General features: G+C 42.0%; 1 protein-coding gene across 1 annotated transcript in view; it reads right to left on the minus strand.

The window, feature by feature from the left end:
• The window catches only part of C9 (complement C9), a 32,839-nt gene extending 22,168 nt beyond the window's left edge, over positions 1-10,671 (minus strand). Inside the window, exons 1-3 of the mRNA XM_006090136.3 lie at positions 10,461-10,671; positions 582-687; positions 44-188 (exon numbers count right to left, since the gene is read on the minus strand). Of these exons, the coding sequence (XP_006090198.2) occupies positions 44-188; positions 582-687; positions 10,461-10,543 (334 nt within the window). The 5' untranslated portion in view covers positions 10,544-10,671. The remainder of the gene's footprint in view (positions 1-43; positions 189-581; positions 688-10,460) is intronic.
• Between the last annotated feature and the right edge of the window lie 8,715 nt (positions 10,672-19,386).

A 19,386-nucleotide genomic window follows, 5' to 3' on the forward strand; every position in this document is an offset into this window, starting at 1 on the left:
GCGAGCAGAAACCCATCATGAGCAGCCAGAGCGCAAGGATTACCTGTACCACATTGAAAGTCATTTCCACAGTCATCTTCCGCATCTTCGCAGTTCTCAGTGGGCACACAGTGTTGTCGGTCTCCCAGGCTGGCCAAGCACCTTCGCCCATTAAATTGTCCAAAGACCACAACGCTCCTTGAACGAAACTGCACAAAACCAGTTGGAAACGTTAAAATTTCTCATTCCAAAATGGGATTATGATCTGAAGTTGCACCCATACCACTGCAGCCCTCCAAACCCACATGAGCCTGTGATTTTCAGATGGGAGCCATAAAAGCAGTCACTAACGTTATTGAAAGGAACATCACACTTTGGACGGAAGTCTCTGCTACAAAAGATGGTTCCTATGACACTCGTTCAGTGTGCATGCAGCATTCAGATCACCCAGCAAGGTGACCCACATGCATTTACATGTTTGTCTTTTCTTCTCAGTTTGCAACTTGGTTGGAAACTCCCTGCCTTATAGTCATTTCCCCCGAGATGCTGGCAATATAGCTCCCATCTGGGGACGTCGGCAGGGAAGAGCACTGGAGGCTTACCTTTTGTTTTAGGCAAGGGTCACATGGCGACCATTCGCTCCAGGCGCTTAATCTGCAGTCTATAGGCGATGGAGTGCCGGTGCTTTGTCCTGGCTCTGGGTAAGAACTAAGACAACAAACATGTCAACCTATGGCCCTTACGCATGCCTGTTTCCAAGAAGTCTTCACAAGGCAGTTTAATTTATTGACTATTTCCCCTTTCCAAATCATACTGCTCGCCTTTTATTATGTCTCTCATTACGCAATCACTTGATCACATACCATTTTGTCTTTTCAACTCACATTTTTTGTTTAATTTTTGTACTGAATTGTAATTTAACTTTCAACCTAGCAACAACAAAAATGAGGACGATGGCAGCAAAACTTGTCAGGCATCCTGCTAGGAGTCTTATATCCATTAGCCTTATATTTCCAACTAGTTTATGAATCCACTGAAGGACATACCTTGTTTCACTTTGTACCCCCCAGACAGTCTGGCAAAGCCTGGAGCTGCCTGGGTCTCCTGCAAGTTTGAGCCAGCCGGCTGGGCCACGCTGTAAGCAAGCGCCTCATAAACCAGGCTTTCCCACCCCTGCATTCTGCATCTCCCAAACTGGAAGCCTTGCCACTTCACATTCCCCTTCAGAACTCATTCCTCATCTTTCTGCATTTTAACATCATCTATTCTGGCACTTACAGACTTCCCTTCCTCCCCCAGGCCCAAAGCTCAGCAGTGTTTTTCTGGCCTTGAACTTTCCTCTGTCTCTTGGTTCACCATTTGGAACTCTTCTGGTTGTAACATCACGTCTCATTCACGACAGGAAGAAAAAAGAGGTGGGGGCAAACAGAAGCCACCAAATAAGAATCTTATCAACTTTCTGCCTACATGCTCCTCAGCTGATACCTATTCCTTGTATAGTGTAGCCTCTTACTCCAGGGGCATGACAAGGTCAAACTCATCCCTCTACACAAGCTCTAGACCCCAGCTCCTCTTTGAGACCTTGATCCATGGAATATCTCCTCCATTTAAACCTCTCCCTCATTTCCAGCTCTTTTTTCATTTGTGTCCAAGCAGATGAAAGAGCAAATGGAACACTCTGAACTCTACATTTCCTTTCAGCAACCCCCATCTCCCTTCACAGGGACCCTTAAAGAAATTTCTATAGCCCTGACCGGTTTGGCTCAGTGGATAGAGCATTGGCCTGCGGACTGAAGGGTCCCAGGTTCGATTCTGGTCAAGGGCATGTACCGTGGTTGCGGGCACATCCCCAGTAGGGAGTGTGCAGGAGGCAGTTGATCGATGTTTCTCTCTCATCAATGTTTCTGACTCTCTATCCCTCTCCCTTCCTCTCTGTAAAATATCAATAAAATACATTAAAAAAATAAAAAAAGGATCCACTTAAAAAAAAAAAGAAATTTCTATAAACGCATTTATGTTTCTCTCTCAACAACAACAAAAAAGTCTCATTTCCTCCTTCAATCCTATATGACCCTTTAGCTACCTCTCAAATTCTCTAATCTTCTTAGTCAACTTTCTTGAAAAAGTAGTTTGCACCCTGATCTCTTGTTCCTTCTTTCCCAATCACTGCTCAACCCTCCCGCTTCAATGACACTACTCTTGCCAAGGTCAACAATGACTTCCTGGTGGTCACTTGGTTCCTTTTAGTCTTTATCTTGTTGACTTCTTCCCAGAGATCAAAGCAGTTGACCACTTTTGGTGTTTAAGACACTCCCTTCCCTTGGACTGAATGATACTAGACTCCTTTCATTTCTTCTTTCTCCTCTGCCCTGTTCTCCAACTCTCCTATGCAGACTCTTCCTCCTTTGATAGTTTCTGAAGTGCTGTTTTTCTTCCAGGTCCTGTCCTTGGATTTTTTCCCCTCTCTACACATTTTCCAGGGCTTTGATTTCCATGTGTATGCTAATGACTACCAGAGATAAGTCTGCAGTCTACACATCTTTTCTGAATTTTAAATGCTTGGATATAATTCTCAATTGGACATCTGCACTTAAATGTCTTTGTGGCTCATAGAACTCAATATATCCCAAAACAAATTCTTTATTTTTCCTCTTGTCCCGAAGCGGTTCCTCCCCCAGCATTTGTTATTTTGGTAAACAGCACTTCCACTTAAGAAGTCACCCTAACTAGAGACTTGTGTGTTGCTTGTCTTTCTCGGCATCCCCCATGCTCATCTCCCATATCTAACCAACCATGGAAGCCTGCTGTTTACTAGTACAGTCTCCTAAGTAATTGTCAAATCTATCGATCCTTCATCTCCATCTAGTGTAGACATTTCTCTGGTCTACACTAACATTACATTCTCCCAGGTGACAATAGTTTCTTTCTAATCCAGTATCCATAAATCATCCAGAGGGATTTTTTAAAAATGCAAAGTTGATCTCACCATTTCCCTACTGAAAACCTTTTAGTAACTTCCCTTTACTTTTAAGATAAAGTTCAAATTTTCCAACATGGTGTGATAGGCAGGTTAATGATCCCAAAGATGTCCATGTCCTAATCCCCAGAATTTGTGAATACTGTATGTTACTTTACATGGAAGAGGGACTTTGCAGATGTGATTAAAATTAGATTGTTCTGTATTATTTGGGTGGGCCCATTCCAATCACGTGAGCTCAAGAGCAGAAGACTGGTTGAGAGAGATGTGAAGACAGAAGAGGAGGCAGGCGAAATTCAAAGCATGAAAAGGGTCTTCACCAGCTGTTGCTGGCTCTGAGGATGGATAGGGGCTATGAGCCAAGAAATAGAGGCAGTTTCTAGGAGCTGGAAGAAGCAAGAGAATGAATTCTCCCCTAGAGCCTCCAGAAGGAAACATAGCGCCACTGGTGTCTTGATTTTAGCCCAGTGAGACCCACTTCAGACTTCTGATCTGCAGAACTGTAAGATAATACGTTTATGTTTTTTTAAGCCACTAATTTGTAGTAATTTGTTACAGCTGCAATAGGAAACTAAGACACATGGTCTAGAGAACTGTACATGACTATCTCCTTACTTCTTCAACTTCATTTTTTCTTCATTGAAGTTCCAGCCATATTAAACTTGAAATTTCCAAGATAAGTTACTTTTTTTCATGCTTTCAGGACTCTAAACCTATTATTTCCCACTCACCATACTGACATCATCTTGAACATATTTTTTTCCCCAAGAAACTTTTTAAATCTCCTGAGTGATCTAATTTTCTGAGCACATATTTTTATAGCACCTGGTTTTTCCCTATATCATAAGCACCTTTGCAATGATATATTTCACTTATTTAATTAACTTTTTTACTGAGTTGTCCATTCATTTATTGATTCATCAAGTATTAATCATCTGTAATTTGCTAGACATCAAAGAAATATTGTGTGTAAAACAGAAAAACAAAATAAAACAAAAACCATGATCCCCAAACTAACAGAGTTCATGTTCTAGATAAAAATATCAGTGAGTTAAGGAAATTTTAAATTTTGTTCAGCTTGTATATATCAAGTGCCTAGAATACAGTAGGTGCTAAGTAAATATTTTTTTAACAAATAAATAAATAAGTGCAGAACGGGAAGTCCTTGATCATTTTGTCTTGGACAGTTGGCCTATATTTGTTATGATCTCCTGGTGAGTCACCCATGTTGTATTTGTGGGAGAATTCCTTCTTGTTAATGTTGGCTTCATGACTGGAGACAATTTTTATAAGCCTGACTCTTGCCTACATCATCCAGAAAACCAGGAGGCCTGAAGAACTTCAACCTTTCAAAAGTGCAGATTAAATTGTATGACGCAGGCTGTCAAAACTCCTTGAAGTACTTGCTTTCCTAGAAGTCTGAGTATTTGTGTTTATCTGAAATCACATATCTGAAATTCTTTGCTAGAACTTTTCCATAAAACTCAGGTGGCAGCTGGAACTGACAAGCCTCATCAAGGGACAATGGCAGATTCCCCTTTATGATCTATGCAGTGATGGCGAACCTATGACACGCGTGTCAGAGGTGACACGCGAACTCATTTTTTTGGTTGATTTTTCTTTGTTAAATGGCATTTAAATATATAAAATAAATATCAAAAATATAAGTCTTTGTTTTAATATGGTTGCAATTATCAAAAAATTTCTATATGTGACACGGCACCAGAGTTAAGTTAGGGTTTTTCAAAATGCTGACACACCGAGCTCAAAAGGTTTGCCATCACTGATCTATAGCATTGGTTTTCAATATCAATTGCACATTATATCCCTCAGATATTAAACATAGGGATTGTAAATTTGTGATCCTTACTCCAAATCAATTAAATCAGACTTACTGAGGATGGGCTTTCTTTAGGCATCAATGTTTTCAAAAGGGTATGCCAGGTGATTCCCATGTTCATGCAAAGTTGAGAAACACTAGTTGGAAACATCTGGTGGATATCCATAAAATCTGAAAGGGTGTTATTCAAGGGGGATGGAGGTGTTCATTATATCAAAAGAACCCAAGCTTGAAGCCATAGTTGACCTGAAAATGTCACTGAGCTGGTCTATGATTGGTTTCAGGAATTACTCTAGGCTCTACCTATTAATGTCTCTATAGATTTTTTCAATATCTTCTAGTTTTTCTAGTACTAGTATTGCTGCCTTCAACTGGATTATCTGTTCCTGTCTATTTTTTTTGTCTTCATCACTTACTTAGATGATCATATTATCATTTTGTTTTAACATCTCCCCAAGGTCTTCACCTGGTCTTTCCTCTGTATGTGTCTGTGTTCAGATTCACTCTTCTTATAGGGACACCTGTCACATTGGATTAGAGCCCATCCTAATGACCTCACTTTAACTTAAAAACCACTTGAAAGGCTCTATCTCCAAATACAGTCACATTCTGAGGTATTATGGATTCGGAGTTCAACACAATTTTGGGGGGGGGGGGGTGAGGCACAATTCAGCCCATAACACTCAATAAATATTTTTTGATAAAACAATTTCTTATATTTGTCTATACTAGTTTTCTAGTTTTACTGGACAATTTTCAAAGCTTGTTTTCTCATTAAACCTTTATGCCCTTGAGGGTATTAGTTCTGTTTTACAGATGGGGACCTAAAGCCAGAAAACTGTACTACTTATCCAAAGTTGGGCAGTTAGTAGCAGAACTAGATCTAGAATCTTCACCTCTGCACTCGTAGTTCGCTGCAATTTTGCCCTGTCCCCTAGGCTGCTGTTTCCTCCAACTCACTCAAATCCTCTTTGAAATAAACTAAAAAGTCACAGTTTACTCAATGATTTCCAGATGTAATAGTCTCACGAGTTTTAGGCATTTTGTGATAGATAATGAGGACATTTGCATGAATAAGGATACATTTTTTTCAGTGTAGCATCCAAGGAAAGCACATCAACTGGACAACCTCCTTCTTGCCTGGATTTAAGCAAGGATTATTTCTGGGCTCTCTATCCTATTGCATGCATCTCTATAGTTGGCTTTATGCCAGCATCTTTCATTATTGCAGCTCTGTAGTACAGTGTCATATCAGGGAGTGTGATAACTCACACTTTATTCTTTCTCCAGGCCACTTTAGCTATTTGGGTCTTTTGTGGTTTCACATAAATGTTAAGATTAGTTGTTCTAATTCTGAGAAGAATACCGTTGGTATTTTAGTAGAGGTTGCATCGCATGTTTATATTACTTTAGGTAGTAAGGACATTTTAACAATATCAATCCTGGACACAGACAACAGCGGGGTGAGGCCATGAGTGGGGGGGTAGGGGGTAACGTGGGGATAAGGACACATATGTAATAACTTAGTCAATAAAAAAATAAAGAAAAACAACAACATCAATCCTTCTAATCCATGAGCATAGTATATATCCTTCCACTTATTTGTGTTATCATACACTACTAGCGAAAGTGCAAAATAATACAAACCTCACCAGGCCATAAGGCAATTTCAGCAATTGATTACCTTTTGACCCAGTTATATTGCTTCTGGGAATTAGCCCTCAGGTACAATAATCTGCTTGCAAAATGACATGTGAATAAGGCTATTCATTGCAACACTGTTTATAGCACAAAAGATTGGAAGCAACCCAAATATTCAATAAAAGACGGGTTATCTCAATGGTATAGCCACACAATGGAAAATTAATCAGGTGTGAGGAGAATGAGGAAGTTCCTTCTATACCAATACAGAAAGGTCTCCAGAACATATCATAAAGTACAAAGAAAAAAGCTAAGTACGAGATAGTATATCTTTAACAAAGAAAGGTTGAGAGTAAGATTATAAACTAATAACGGTGATAACCTACAGGGAACGAGTGAGGTAGATGCTGGGAGTGTTCTAAGTACTTTTCACATAGCCACACAGATTGCATGAAAAGTTATGAGTAGGGAAATCGAGACTTCTTTTTTTTTATTTTTATAATCTTTCTATCATTTAATATGTGATGGAAAATTCATCAGCACCACTAAGAATAGAGATACAATATCACTTAGAATGGCCATATAGTATTCCATTGTATGGATATACCATATTTAACTAATCCTCTACTGTTGGACATTTAGAGTGTTTCCATTTGTTGTTAAGGTTAATTTTATGGGTCAACTTTTTTTTAATTTATTTTTATTTTTTTTATTTTTCGCTAAAAGTATTACAAAGGGTATTACATAAGTGTCCTTTCCCCCCCCCCCCTTGACAAGCCCCTGCCCTCCCTTACCCCCCAGTGTCTTATGTCCATTAGTTATGGTTATATGGATGCATACAAGTCCTTCGGTTGATCTCTTACTCCCCTCCCTCCTGTCCCCCAACCCTCCCTGGCCTTCCCACTGCAGTTCGACAATCAGTTTGAGGCAGCTCTGCCACTGTATTTATTATTGTTCAAAAGTTTGTAATGGTCTTAATTATCCACGAAAGAGTGAGATCATGTGGTATTTTTCCTTCATTGACTGGCTTGTTTCACTTAGCATAATGCTCTCCAGTTCCATCCATGCTGTTGCAAATGGTAAGAGTTCCTTCTTTTTAACAGCAGCATAGTATTCCATCGTGTAGATGTACCACAGTTTTCTAATCCATTCATCTACTGATGGGCACTTAGGCTGTTTCCAGATCTTAGCTATGGTGAATTGTGCTGCTATGAACATCTGGGTGCATATATCCTTTCTGATTGGTGTTTCTGGTTTCTTGGGATATATTCCTAGAAGTGGGATCACAGGGTCAAATGGGAGTTCCATTTGAGACTTCTTAATGTATACCTCATTATAGTTTTTGATCTTTGACTTGTGTAAATATTTTGTTACTTACAAATTAAAAAGTAAAGATAATGATAGCTACGTTCATCACACACTCGCCACCTGCCTGTCATGGGGCTAAGCACACTGCGGTCTTTATCAGGGATTTCTCCCAGCAGGTCATATTTTTGTTCCCACTTTTCAGGTGAAGAACAAAGTTAGAGAAGTTAAGGCATTTGCCTAGGGTCACATAGCTAGTAAACGGTAGACCCTGGAATCAAACGCAGGCCACCTAGCTCCAGGATCTATGTTATGAGCTGTTATTGTATTAGCACAGTGGTTTTCAACACTTCTACCTTGAGAAACATACAAGATGATATCCCCCTCATGACCTTTTCTCAAGGACACACTCATATTTCAAAAAAAAAAAAAAAGATCATTGCAAATCTCCCACAGCAATAGCTTGCAGTAGCTGTGGCTTAAGATGAAATGTCTGCAGTCACATGATGTCCCCTGCATGCTAGCTATAACTCCATCCCTTCCTCTCCTAAACCAGAAAGCATAACAAAGTGAAAGTAATGGCAGTGTTATTATTTTAAAGGATATTTCACATGTATCAAGTTCTTAGCACTGACAGGCTTAGATGTAAGTTCACTACATTTATAATATTGAACCTTCACTAGAAACCTTATTAGGTTAAGAGCTAAATTTTGAAATTCTAACTCCTGTACCTCAGAGTGTGACCTTTCTTGGAAAGAGGGTCTTTACAGAGAAAAGTCAAGTTAAAATGAAATCATTAGGGTAGACCCTAACCCAATATGACTGGTGTCCTTATCAGAAGAGGAAATTTAGAACAGACAGACTTGCACGGAGGGAAGATGACATAAGGTGGCCATGTGGTGACAGAGAGAGATTGGAATGATGTAGCTTCAAGCTAAGGGATGCCAAGGATTGCTGGCCACCACTGAGGAAGACCCTCCCCAGTCTCTGAGGGAGTCTGGCCCTGCCCACAGCTCGAGTTCAGACTTCTCACCTCCAGAACGGCGAGGCAATACATTTCTGTGGTTTAAAGCACCCAGTTTGAGATACTAAGGAATGAATACAACCACCATGTCACAGATAGGGAACGAAAGTACAGAGCGTTTGAATAGCTTACAGGGTCAGTTTGTAAGTCTATACTAGTCATGGCCCCTTGAACTGAGCTTGGGAAGTCTAGGGCTCCATTCTAATCAAATTTATACTTTTAAAAATTCTTTATTCTCTGGCTGAACTATGTGTCTCACTTCAGGACTGAACTGAACACTCTGTTTTGACCTCAACCCTGTTCCCAAGGGCAGAGCAGGGCGACCCTAACAAACTCGCGAGGTCATGGCGGTGGGAACGCACGCAGCCAAGTCCACTGAGCAGTGCAGCTGCTTGGAGCTGGGGGCCAGCCAAGGGGGCTCCCTGTCCTCCCTGAAACAGCTGAGCGTGGCCAGGACCCAGGGGGTATGAACTTCAAAGCAGTTGAAGCCTTCCCCACAGTCTCTCATTTTTAATCAGCAGGAGTCACAATCCAGGAATGTGGGTTGTTAAATTATTATTATATATATTTTTTTAATTTAAGAAAGGGTCAGGGTAAGTACCAGAGGGCTAAAGCAACGCTCAGGAGCTGACTCTCCAACTCCCCTTGGTACCTGATGCCCAGGAAATGAACATATTATCTAAGTGGGACAATGCTTCTCAGAGACCACGGGAAGAGGAGGAGGTGGGATGAAGGAAAGCCTGGTGGAGCCCTGGACTCAAGCCCTTGCAGGTCTGGGCAGCACCTCCGTGTGCCCCCTCCTGGGGCAAACCACGTGCCAAGGGGGTCCAGGCAGAAAGGTAGCTTCCACTGCAGCCGCCAGGCAGGCAAAGAGATGCTTGAGGTGGACATCAGAGTCCAAAACAGAATTCAGCTAAACCACGAGTCAAATGACCAAAGAAGCATTGAACGCAGATCAGTCATGTCTGGGCAGAGGGACAGTGTTTGGGAAGATATTTCCCCTGGCTGCCCTGTCACAGCTCACAGTATTTCAGCACTGTCATCAGAGCTTGCTGGAGGGGGTCACACAGGCCTGTCCTTCAGCAATGCTGGGTATGGTGTAGATGTTCTGTATTGTCTGGTTGGTTTGGTTCCCCGACCGGCTTGGCATGGGCTCTGAGTTGCCAGTGAGGATCAGAGCAAAAGGAGAGAAGTACCTTTCTTTGCTGAGAGCACGGCCACACAGCTTGGGATGTTAGGGACGAGAAGCACAAATGGTTCATTTGCCTAATGTGGGGGCCGGGGGGCGATGGCTTCGACAGGTTCAGTGTTAGACACTGAGGCAGAGCATGGGAGAGATTGATTTCCTTAGCTTTAAACTTCTCAGACGTTAGACACTGATAAACGCAGGTTTATCTACTCGAGTGAAAATCAGCTTTGTTTTAGAATTCCAAGCACTTAAAGACTATCTCAGCCTTAGCATCGAATGCCTTCCCCCCCTCTCCCCCCAAAGAAATCTCAAGAAACAGCAGCAAGTTTCCTCAGAAAACTCTCAAAGACACACCCATGCCTTTTCTTACCCTTTTTCAACGTTTAAATTCTGGGGCTACATATCTCAAGGTGGGTTAACATTTTTTACCTGCTTTGCTAAGAAGCAGACCTTGAAGTATCCAAGCCCACAGTGAAAATGCAGAGAAAATAGAAGAGCGACTCACCTGGGAGTGGGCCCGGCTGTCAGGACACTGATTTCGAGCACAGATATGCATATCACTAAGGTGAAGCCCCGGCCCCCCGCCATCTGCTCTGCTTGGGCAGCTCTGAGTGCAGTGGCCAGGTGGGTCCACGGAGGCACTTATTAGCAGAGGGTGAGAGTACCGGGAACAATTGTTTGTTTGTTTTTTTATCAGATTTTTGTTGAATTGCCTTCCTGGGTGCAAAGTCCAGTCAAAGGAGAGACATTTCATAATTCTTGGCCTGCTGTTTTCTCGTATTGACAAGTATATTCAGGCAATGCTCAATTGGCTGAGATTAGCAGCGGTGTTAAAACCACAACAAAACCAACCAAGTGTTGCTCATCTTCAGAGATTCTGAGGAAAAGGGAGTATGTAATTAGGAAAAGAAAGGCCTGTTAATAATTTCCATAGAGGCATAAACTCAGATTTAGTAAGAGAACTGTGCTGGCTGGAAAGGGAGGCCACACAGAGAAGTCCCAATGTCAAAATGATCTGTGTGAGCCCACATGGGAAAGGCAAAGTGTTGGTTGCACTTATAACCCGGCTTTCTTTACAGGTGTGCATCATTTTGAAGAATTCAAGTGAACTCCCTAAGGCAGTGGTTCTCAACCTTGGCTGCACATTAGAATCACCTGGGAATCTTTTTAAAATCCTGATTTCTGGGCCTCATCCTCCGGAAATTCTGTTTCTTTGTTATGGGGTGGGGCCACAACATTAGTAACAAAGAAACAGAATTTCTGGAGGATGAGGCCCAGAAATCAGGATTTTTAAAAGATTCCCAGGTGATTCTAATGTGCAGCCAAGATTGAGAACCACTGCCCTAAGCAGTGATGGCGAACCTATGACACGCGTGTCAGAGATGACACACGAACTCATTTTTTTGGTTGATTTTTCTTTGTTAAATGGCATTTAAATATAGAAAATAAATATCAAAAATATAAATCTTTGTTTTACTATGGTTGCAAATATAAAAAATTTCTATATGTGACACGGCACCAGAGTTAAGTTAGGGTTTTTCAAAATGCTGACACGCCGAGCTCAAAAGGTTCGCCATCACTGGCCTTTAGGCATTTACATTATCCCCTCTAGGAGAATATGGTCCAGAAACACATGATCAATTATGTCAGCATGAAAGATTCTGAGATGGAACAATTTGCTCCAACCCCTCATAAACGATGCCCATCAACCCCACTCCCTTTTGCATGTCCTCCAGGACTTGCGGGAAGGGTACGGTGTTTTGGAAGTACCTGAAAAGGTGGACATCACAGCTGCTCTTAAAACACTGGTTGCGCCCTGATCTGTGTGGTTCAGTTGGTTGGAGTGTTGTCCAGTACGCTGAAGGTCACGGGTTCAATTCCTGGTCTGGGCACATATCTGGATTGCAGGTTTGGTCCTCTGTTGGGGCATGTGTGAGAGGCAACCGATTGATATTTATTTCTCTCTCACATTGATGTTTCTCTCTCTCTCCCTTCCTCTCTCTAAAAATCAATAAACAGGTATCCCAAACTGAATAAAAGTATGGAAAAAAATAAAAAAATAAAAATCAATAAACATATCCGTGGGTCAGTATTTTTAAAAATTTTAAAAAACACTGCTTGCATAATAGAATGACTAGGGGGAAAATATTGATAAAAAAACATTGATGCCTGCCCACCTCCACCTGATTGTAATAATTAAGCTGGGATGGGCTCTTGCATCAGTACTTTTTAAAGTTTGCGGAGTAAATTTTCAAACATTAGCACAAACGAAGACCAGTAAAGCAGGGGTAGGTTGTGGAGGTAACAGATTTAGAGCTAGTTTTCCCAGGACTGCCTTCCTTCTCCAGAAACAGTCCTACCTACAGAAAAGTTATCTACTCTCACCACCCTTTCTTGCCCTTTCTCCTTTTTGTGCAGAGCTTGAGGTATCTAATGGGATTCCTTTCACAGGCTGTCCTGAGCTAGATGTTTATAAACAATGTACAAGGTCTACATGTCGGCCATGCAGGATTACCTCACTCTCACGCTCTCCGTTTCCCCGTTCTTTGGCTTTATTGAGACATCCAGCTCTTTGCTCCATTTTTCTCCAGATTAGCATCTTCCCGCCGGCCTATCTATCACACTATTTCTGAATTCCCTGTCCATGAATAAACTCCTCTCCCAAAGGCAACTCCCTCATACAGCTTCCACTCCTTGCACGGGCATCTATAAACTATCTGGCACCAATCCCACCTATAAAATTTTCCACTGCTTTGCCTAAATCTCATGGACACTATCTCTGACTATCTATCCTTTCATTGGCCTTTGGTCAGTTCATTTCACTTGGTTGAGGTGTATTTGGCTTCTGGAACTTCAGACTTTGACAAAAAGAAACTAGTGTTTCAGGACCAAACCCAATTCAGACTTATCAGCGAAGAACATGTAAACCCAATTAAATATAATAGGGGATGACGCTTTGCAAATCTTGAACTCTCTTTAATTTTTTCCTCTTTTAAAATTATGCTTTCTTGACACTTTACAACTCCCAGGCTGAACCCTGAGGCTTGTTCCCAGGAAAGAGACGGTAGAATCAAAAAGCAATTGATCACATGTGCATCTCAAAGCAGTGGGGACAACCCAGGTTATTATGCAGAAAAGGTGAAAAGACTGCCAGTCTGAGAAAGAGTGAGAGGGGGGAAGACAAAGGTGGGAGAAGCAGGCTGGGAGATGTCTGTTCTGAGTAAGTTTTTCAGGCCAACTACCCAGAATGGAGCCAGCATGATACATAGGTTGAGGTCAAAGATAGGTGTTTCTGTCCTTGCCGTCTGAGACACTGGGAGAACAGCTTTCAGACGTTCCCAGTGTGGGGAAGCCAACTCGGAATAAAAGTGTTGGTGCCATGTGCTTGGCAAGACGGGAGGGACTCGATTTGGCTCCCTGGGTTTCTTTGGCAATCAGGGGCCACAGAGGCTGTCAAAGCTCCCCTCTGACCTGAGGGGGGGAGGAGGGTGAGTGGTAGCTGGCAGGCTTGCTACCTTAAGGGCAACCTGGGCCTGGAACTGAGGGAAAAAAAAATGGAGAAGCTCTTACAATCAGACCTCAGGAGCCCAGTGTTATGAGGGCCAAGGTGGGGGCCCAGGCAGCAGGGAGAACCACCAGGCCCTGTGGAGCCCCCAACTGCATGGAGAGGAATAGAGTCCACAATCTCCAGTCAAAAGCTTTAGCTGCAGGTAACAACAAGGTAGGTGAGGTGATGCTGCAGAGACTGGAAGAACCAGAGGACAGCATAAGGACCTGTCTGAGGATCTAGCCCTTTCTCAGCACCCCCCTCCACCCCACACCCCCATAATACTAAACATTATCATGGAGAAGAGCAGGAAGAAGGAAAGGCATTTGAATTACTGAGCACATATTTTATATATATATATATATATATATATATATATATATATATATATATATATATAAATATATTTTATTGATTTTTTTACAGAGAGGAAGGGAGAGGGATAGTGAGTTAGAAACACCGATGAGAGAGAAACATCGATCAGCTATCTCCTGCACACTCCCCACTGGGGATGTGCCCGCAACCAAGGTACATGCCCTTGACTGGAATCGAACCCGGGACCCTTGAGTCCTCAGGCCGACGCTCTATCCACTGAGCCAAACCGGTCAGGGCCTGAGCACATATTTAAAAGAGATAGTTACTTATGGAGGGAGTAATAATGACAGGATTGAGGTTACACGTTGGCACCTTCACCCAGCAAAGTGGAGGCATGGGAGAAGATCAGACTGGAGCAAGAAAGAGAGAAATAAAGCAAGAAATAAAAAAGCAAGGAAGAAAGTTACATTTTTCTTTGCACACAAGTGCTGTGTAAGCAAATGTTTGAGACCTTGTTAGGAAATACATGTCTTCTCCAGACATGTTCTGCTAAGCTTTCTTCTCTAGAGACAGGGCTGGCTGGTAATTATAGATGAGTTAAGTCAGGAACCTGATCCTGTTTCTGGTCCAGCATCATCTCCTTTATTTACTTTTTCTCTCTTTGCTGACTTGTGCTTTTCACGGCCACGGTGTTGTGTGTGTGTGTTGTCGATGGGCTTCCAGATGTCTCTCTGCTCTGTGTTTATACGTTCAGTTTTTAATATTTACAGTTCAAGGGTTTGTGTTTGTCAAATTAAAAGATTAAGGAAGTCATCACCACTGATAGGCTTTTTAAATCCTGAAGACTAAGAGGAGAGAATTTAAGTAAGCTGCATGTCATGAATATGTAGGTTTGACCAGTTCATTAAGAGCATGCTGCCACTGGATGGGAGATTTTGATGAAACCACACAGCAGCATTCCTGTTATAAAATGGAATGTGTGATCAGCCTTCCTCATTGACCACAGGACATGCATCTAACCTGACTGTAAGCAGATGCAGGATGGGTTGCTATTTATCATGGAGAAGAAATTGGGAGAGCATCGCTCACAACCCATCGTCCATTGCGAGTAGTCTGAAGCTTGCATTAAATACAAACAGGCTCGCTTGTCAACTCTGAATTAGAATGAACTAAATGTGAGGTTAAATTGCTGTGTTGCACTTAGAACTAGAAAATTCAAACTTTGAAGTGTTAACGAATCCATGCTGAAAGTGAGCTCTAGAAAGGTCAAATGGTGATGAACTTGCCGAATTAAAAATGAATGAAAACACATTTTTTTCATGCATTTTTTTGTGACAGGCATATTGATTACAGGAAAAGTACTATGAATAAAATCTTGGTGAATGTAAGATATGCCATAGTAAAGGGGGTGGTGCCAGTTTTGGAGGCAATGGAGTGGTTAAGTGGTTAATTTGAGGTTAAGTAGAAGGACATTGGAGACTGGGTGGGATTTCACGTTAGCCATTTACTAGCTCTTCGACTTTGCACCTCAGTGCCCTCTTCTATAAAATGGTGGTGGTGGTACTGACAGCCCAACTCAGAAGTGATATGAAAATTAAATTATTTATTTGTAATACATTGAAGAATAGTGTCTGTAGGTGGTAAATGCTGGGTGGGTTGTTATTATTCATTGACTTCTGTGACCTATCCCTGAATCCACTATTGTTTGCCAAATCTGGCAGTGTCATGTTTGCAATGAAGTAAAATGGAGAGCTACAAAGCATTTTATTTTATTATTTATTTTATTATTATTTTATTATTTCCCATCACCATTTATCCCCTCAATACCCTCTTCCACCTCCCCCGTCCCAATCAGGAAGTAAGAGCTCAGGAGTTTTACAGTCCTCCCCTCAATATCTTTCCAACGGATCCAACTGAAATGGCACAGCCCTTGAGTTCAAATTAGGTTATGTCAACATTGAAGCCTACCGTGCAGTGGCTTTTAATTCCCTACCTCCTTCCAATTTTTATCATCTCTGGTAATTCTCACGCTACTCACACACGGAAACTAGTCAGTCTCCTGCATTCTTTGCTTCCACTTTCTAGTCAAGGTACCTTGCCATGGGCTTTGCTGACTATGCCTCCCATGTGCTTGTCTTCTGCCCAGAGGGTGCTACGAAGTCAAAGACTGCTGTGATCTGCATTTGGTGGTGGGCCAACATTGGGTTAAACGATCATCTGGGCATGTGGGAGTCGCATTGGCTAATCCACCACCTATTTCATTTCCAAGGCCTTCCTGCCAAGTCTGGCTTCATGGGCATGCAACCTGCCCAGTGCTCAGGGCTCAGCACTCAGAAGGACCCCATCCTTGCTTGAGTGCTCTATTGTTGCCATCTTGAAATTCTTAATTTCATGTTTGAACTTTTGTTTTGAAAGCAAAGTCTGATGGGAAAATGAAGCACGCCCATGAACAGAAGAAATACACATGGAAAATGTCACCCCATTTGTACACAGTGTTTATGTTGCCCTCTGAACATGAAATTCAGGTGAGCTCATGAGGTGTGGGAGTTCAGTCACTCAAAGCAAAAGTGAATATAAGGTAAGTGGATTGTGTCCATGACTAAGTGACAGCTCTGAGAAGCCGCACTGTTCCTTTGAACTAGAACTTGCTTCCAACACAAAAGAAACACAAATGACCAAGAAACACTGTCAGACCTTTCTTATTAGTGTTCTGTCCCTGCATTAGCCACCTACTTATGCTGAAGATAATGACATAGAAAGAAAAAGATAGGACAACCCAGAGTTCCCCCCCCCCCATCTTTCTTTACTGAGTAGTAAACTAGAGTCTACTGTAGAATGTACGTGTGTCAGGAAGTGAATTAAAAACAGTTGAGTTAGTATGTGCAGTGTTTCCATTGTTCCAGAAAGAAGGAAGTACAGTGCATATAGGAGTTATGAAATGCAAATTGTATAATTTCAGTGATTCCACTTATGAGTTAAAGATCGGTGGTAAAACTCATGTGAATATCTAAAATTTTAATTTTTCTTTGCTTAGAACATTAAATAGCAGATAAAATACACCACAATATGGGAGAAATTGCAGAAAGAAGAAAGGAAGTTGATACTTTAATGTCCCAAATGGCACTCTTTTCCTGTTTTTTGAACAAAGGAATTTTATTTTGCCCTAGGCCTCACAAATTATCTAGCCAGCCATGTCTTTTCCCTAACTATCTTCACTATAGAAGTTGATAAAACTTTAAGCTTGATTTCCCATTCTCCCTTGCACCTAGCAGTGGCCATGAGGCATAGCTGAAGTCCACCCGGAATCCTTGGGAACAACTGAAATGCCCAGTACAAAGAGAAGACATTGAATTGTGCTGCCTTTTCCCTTTCTGCTCTCCTTCTTTGGAGCTATGCAGCCATTTTGTGACTATTAGGAGCCAAAAGGCTATAAAAGTTGGAGTGAAAAGCTAGGGAAAAGTCTGTGTCTTTGAGGGCCTTGTTGAGCTAAAACCAGCAGCCATTAATCTAGATTTTTTTATGTGGGAAGAATAGCCCCTACTAATTTTAGTCCCTGAGTAGCCCATACTCTCATCTTCCCAGAGACGGGCACTCATATGATTCAGCACACCAGAGAGGGTTAGTAATTAGTACACAGTTCCAGAGAAGTAAGGGCAAACAGGGTCCTTCATTGGGTGAGTTGACACGTGGCTGGTCCTTGTCCATCAGCATTGCTGTAATTAGGACATGTTAACAGGCTGCGGCCTGTTCACAGCCTTGTATATGTCCATGTTCTGCCCATCAACTTAGAACATGGGTCTTAGTTATTTGAATGGAAAGGAATTGGTTAAAACCTTTCCCAGCACGAGTCAGGTGTTTTAGTATTTAGCAATCTCCTCCAATGGTAATAGCTTGACTATTTGCCAGGGGCTTTTGGGGAGCTCCCATCTCTCACCAGAAGACTTTGTATTGAACCTTTTCGGGAAATTGGGTCAGAGTCCTCACTCATCAGTTTATTGCAAAGTCAACAAACTCCTGAGTTAGCTTCGTCCTCTGTGCTTCCCCCTCCCTGCTTTTAGCACAGGAAAGACAGAACTGTGCTCTCTCTGGACACCACAGATAACATTTTGATGGAAGAGTTGAAATCACTTACTGAAAAGATCTCCCTACCACAACACTCAGTTTTACAATGAAAGACCATGGAAACCACTCTCTGAAGAGGCGGAGCAGATCACAGCCATTCTCAGACACGATGGGGCAGAAACAGAGCCCACCTCACAGGGTAACGATATCTACAGAATGACATTCTGTTGTGTAAATGGTAAAGCACCTCACAAATGCAAGATCATCTTGAGAAATCAATCCCTTTTCTTTTTGTATTGCCTTTATGTGAGACATTTGGGAGCACACTGACTGTTCAAGTTCAGCTTTTAGCCTAGATCTCTCTGATGCCTAACTGAAAGCCTCTTCCACGTAGAAGAGGGTTCCCATTAAAGATGGACTTCTGGCACCCACGTCCGAGTAGCACGTGACTAGAGAGATGACAAAGAAGAGGTCTGTTTCCACTTTGCTGGGACACTTCAGTAAGCACCTTCCTGCTTGGTCAACAGTAGTTCCCATTATGCTGAAACCAGTGTCCTCCTCTAGCACACACGAGCAAGAGTTAATCTCTGGCAAGATCTCACAGAAGCCACCTGGAAATGGTACACGAGCTCAGTGGGTTAGACACACTGCAGACATCTGGGTACATCAGGTAATTTGTGCAACATGTTCTAATCAGCAACCATCTTCACCTGTGGCTTTCTGGAAGCTGCTTTTGTGTGGAGTATGTTTCTCTATATGCTACTCATTGTTGTCAGAAAGAGAGCAAATGTTCAGGTAAGGGGAAAGGTAAACAGTAATATCGAACGTCCCATAACAGTCAACACAAATCAGTGACACCCCCCACCCCCACCATACACACATACCAAATTCTTCTTATTCTTAGAGGAATCAAGTTTAGCACCAACACTTCTGTACCCAAGCAAGGCCTGCCTTGGAGTCATCTTCCTCAAACATTTAGGTCTTCTTGAAAAGAATGAGAGCCTCGAACTTTTATACAGGGGAGAGTGTTTAAGGGTGTCTAGGGTTAAAAATAACTGATCATTGGCCAGCCCACCTTATACAGAAGCGCTCCTGAATGGCCTGCGCCAGCCTGAGCCAGTCGCAGGCTGTGTCTTGGTGAGGTCAAACAAGAACAAGAACAAGCAAAGAGTAAAAGGTGTGAGCCAAGAGTTCACTATTGAGTGATGTTTATTCCTGACGTCAGTTGAGGTTGTGCTGGTACAGGGTTTATCCACTGGATTCCCATTAATCTCCCAGGAAGGAGGGATGTAGGTCTCAGAGAGGAGAATAAGGAATTGAAAGATATCAGATGATAATTTACTTATGGTCCTATTTAATGCATCCCCACTTCCTCTTCATCTTTATGACAATTCACAATGTATAATAACTAACATTTCTTCCTTAGGTATATTTTATATCTTGACCCTAGCACATCAACACAGAACAGGGGTTATATATTAGAATAAACTGATGGTAACACATGAGA

This window comes from Myotis lucifugus, unplaced genomic scaffold, assembly GCF_000147115.1.
Source record: "Myotis lucifugus unplaced genomic scaffold, Myoluc2.0 scaffold_68, whole genome shotgun sequence".
NCBI classification, from domain to species: Eukaryota; Metazoa; Chordata; class Mammalia; order Chiroptera; family Vespertilionidae; genus Myotis; species Myotis lucifugus.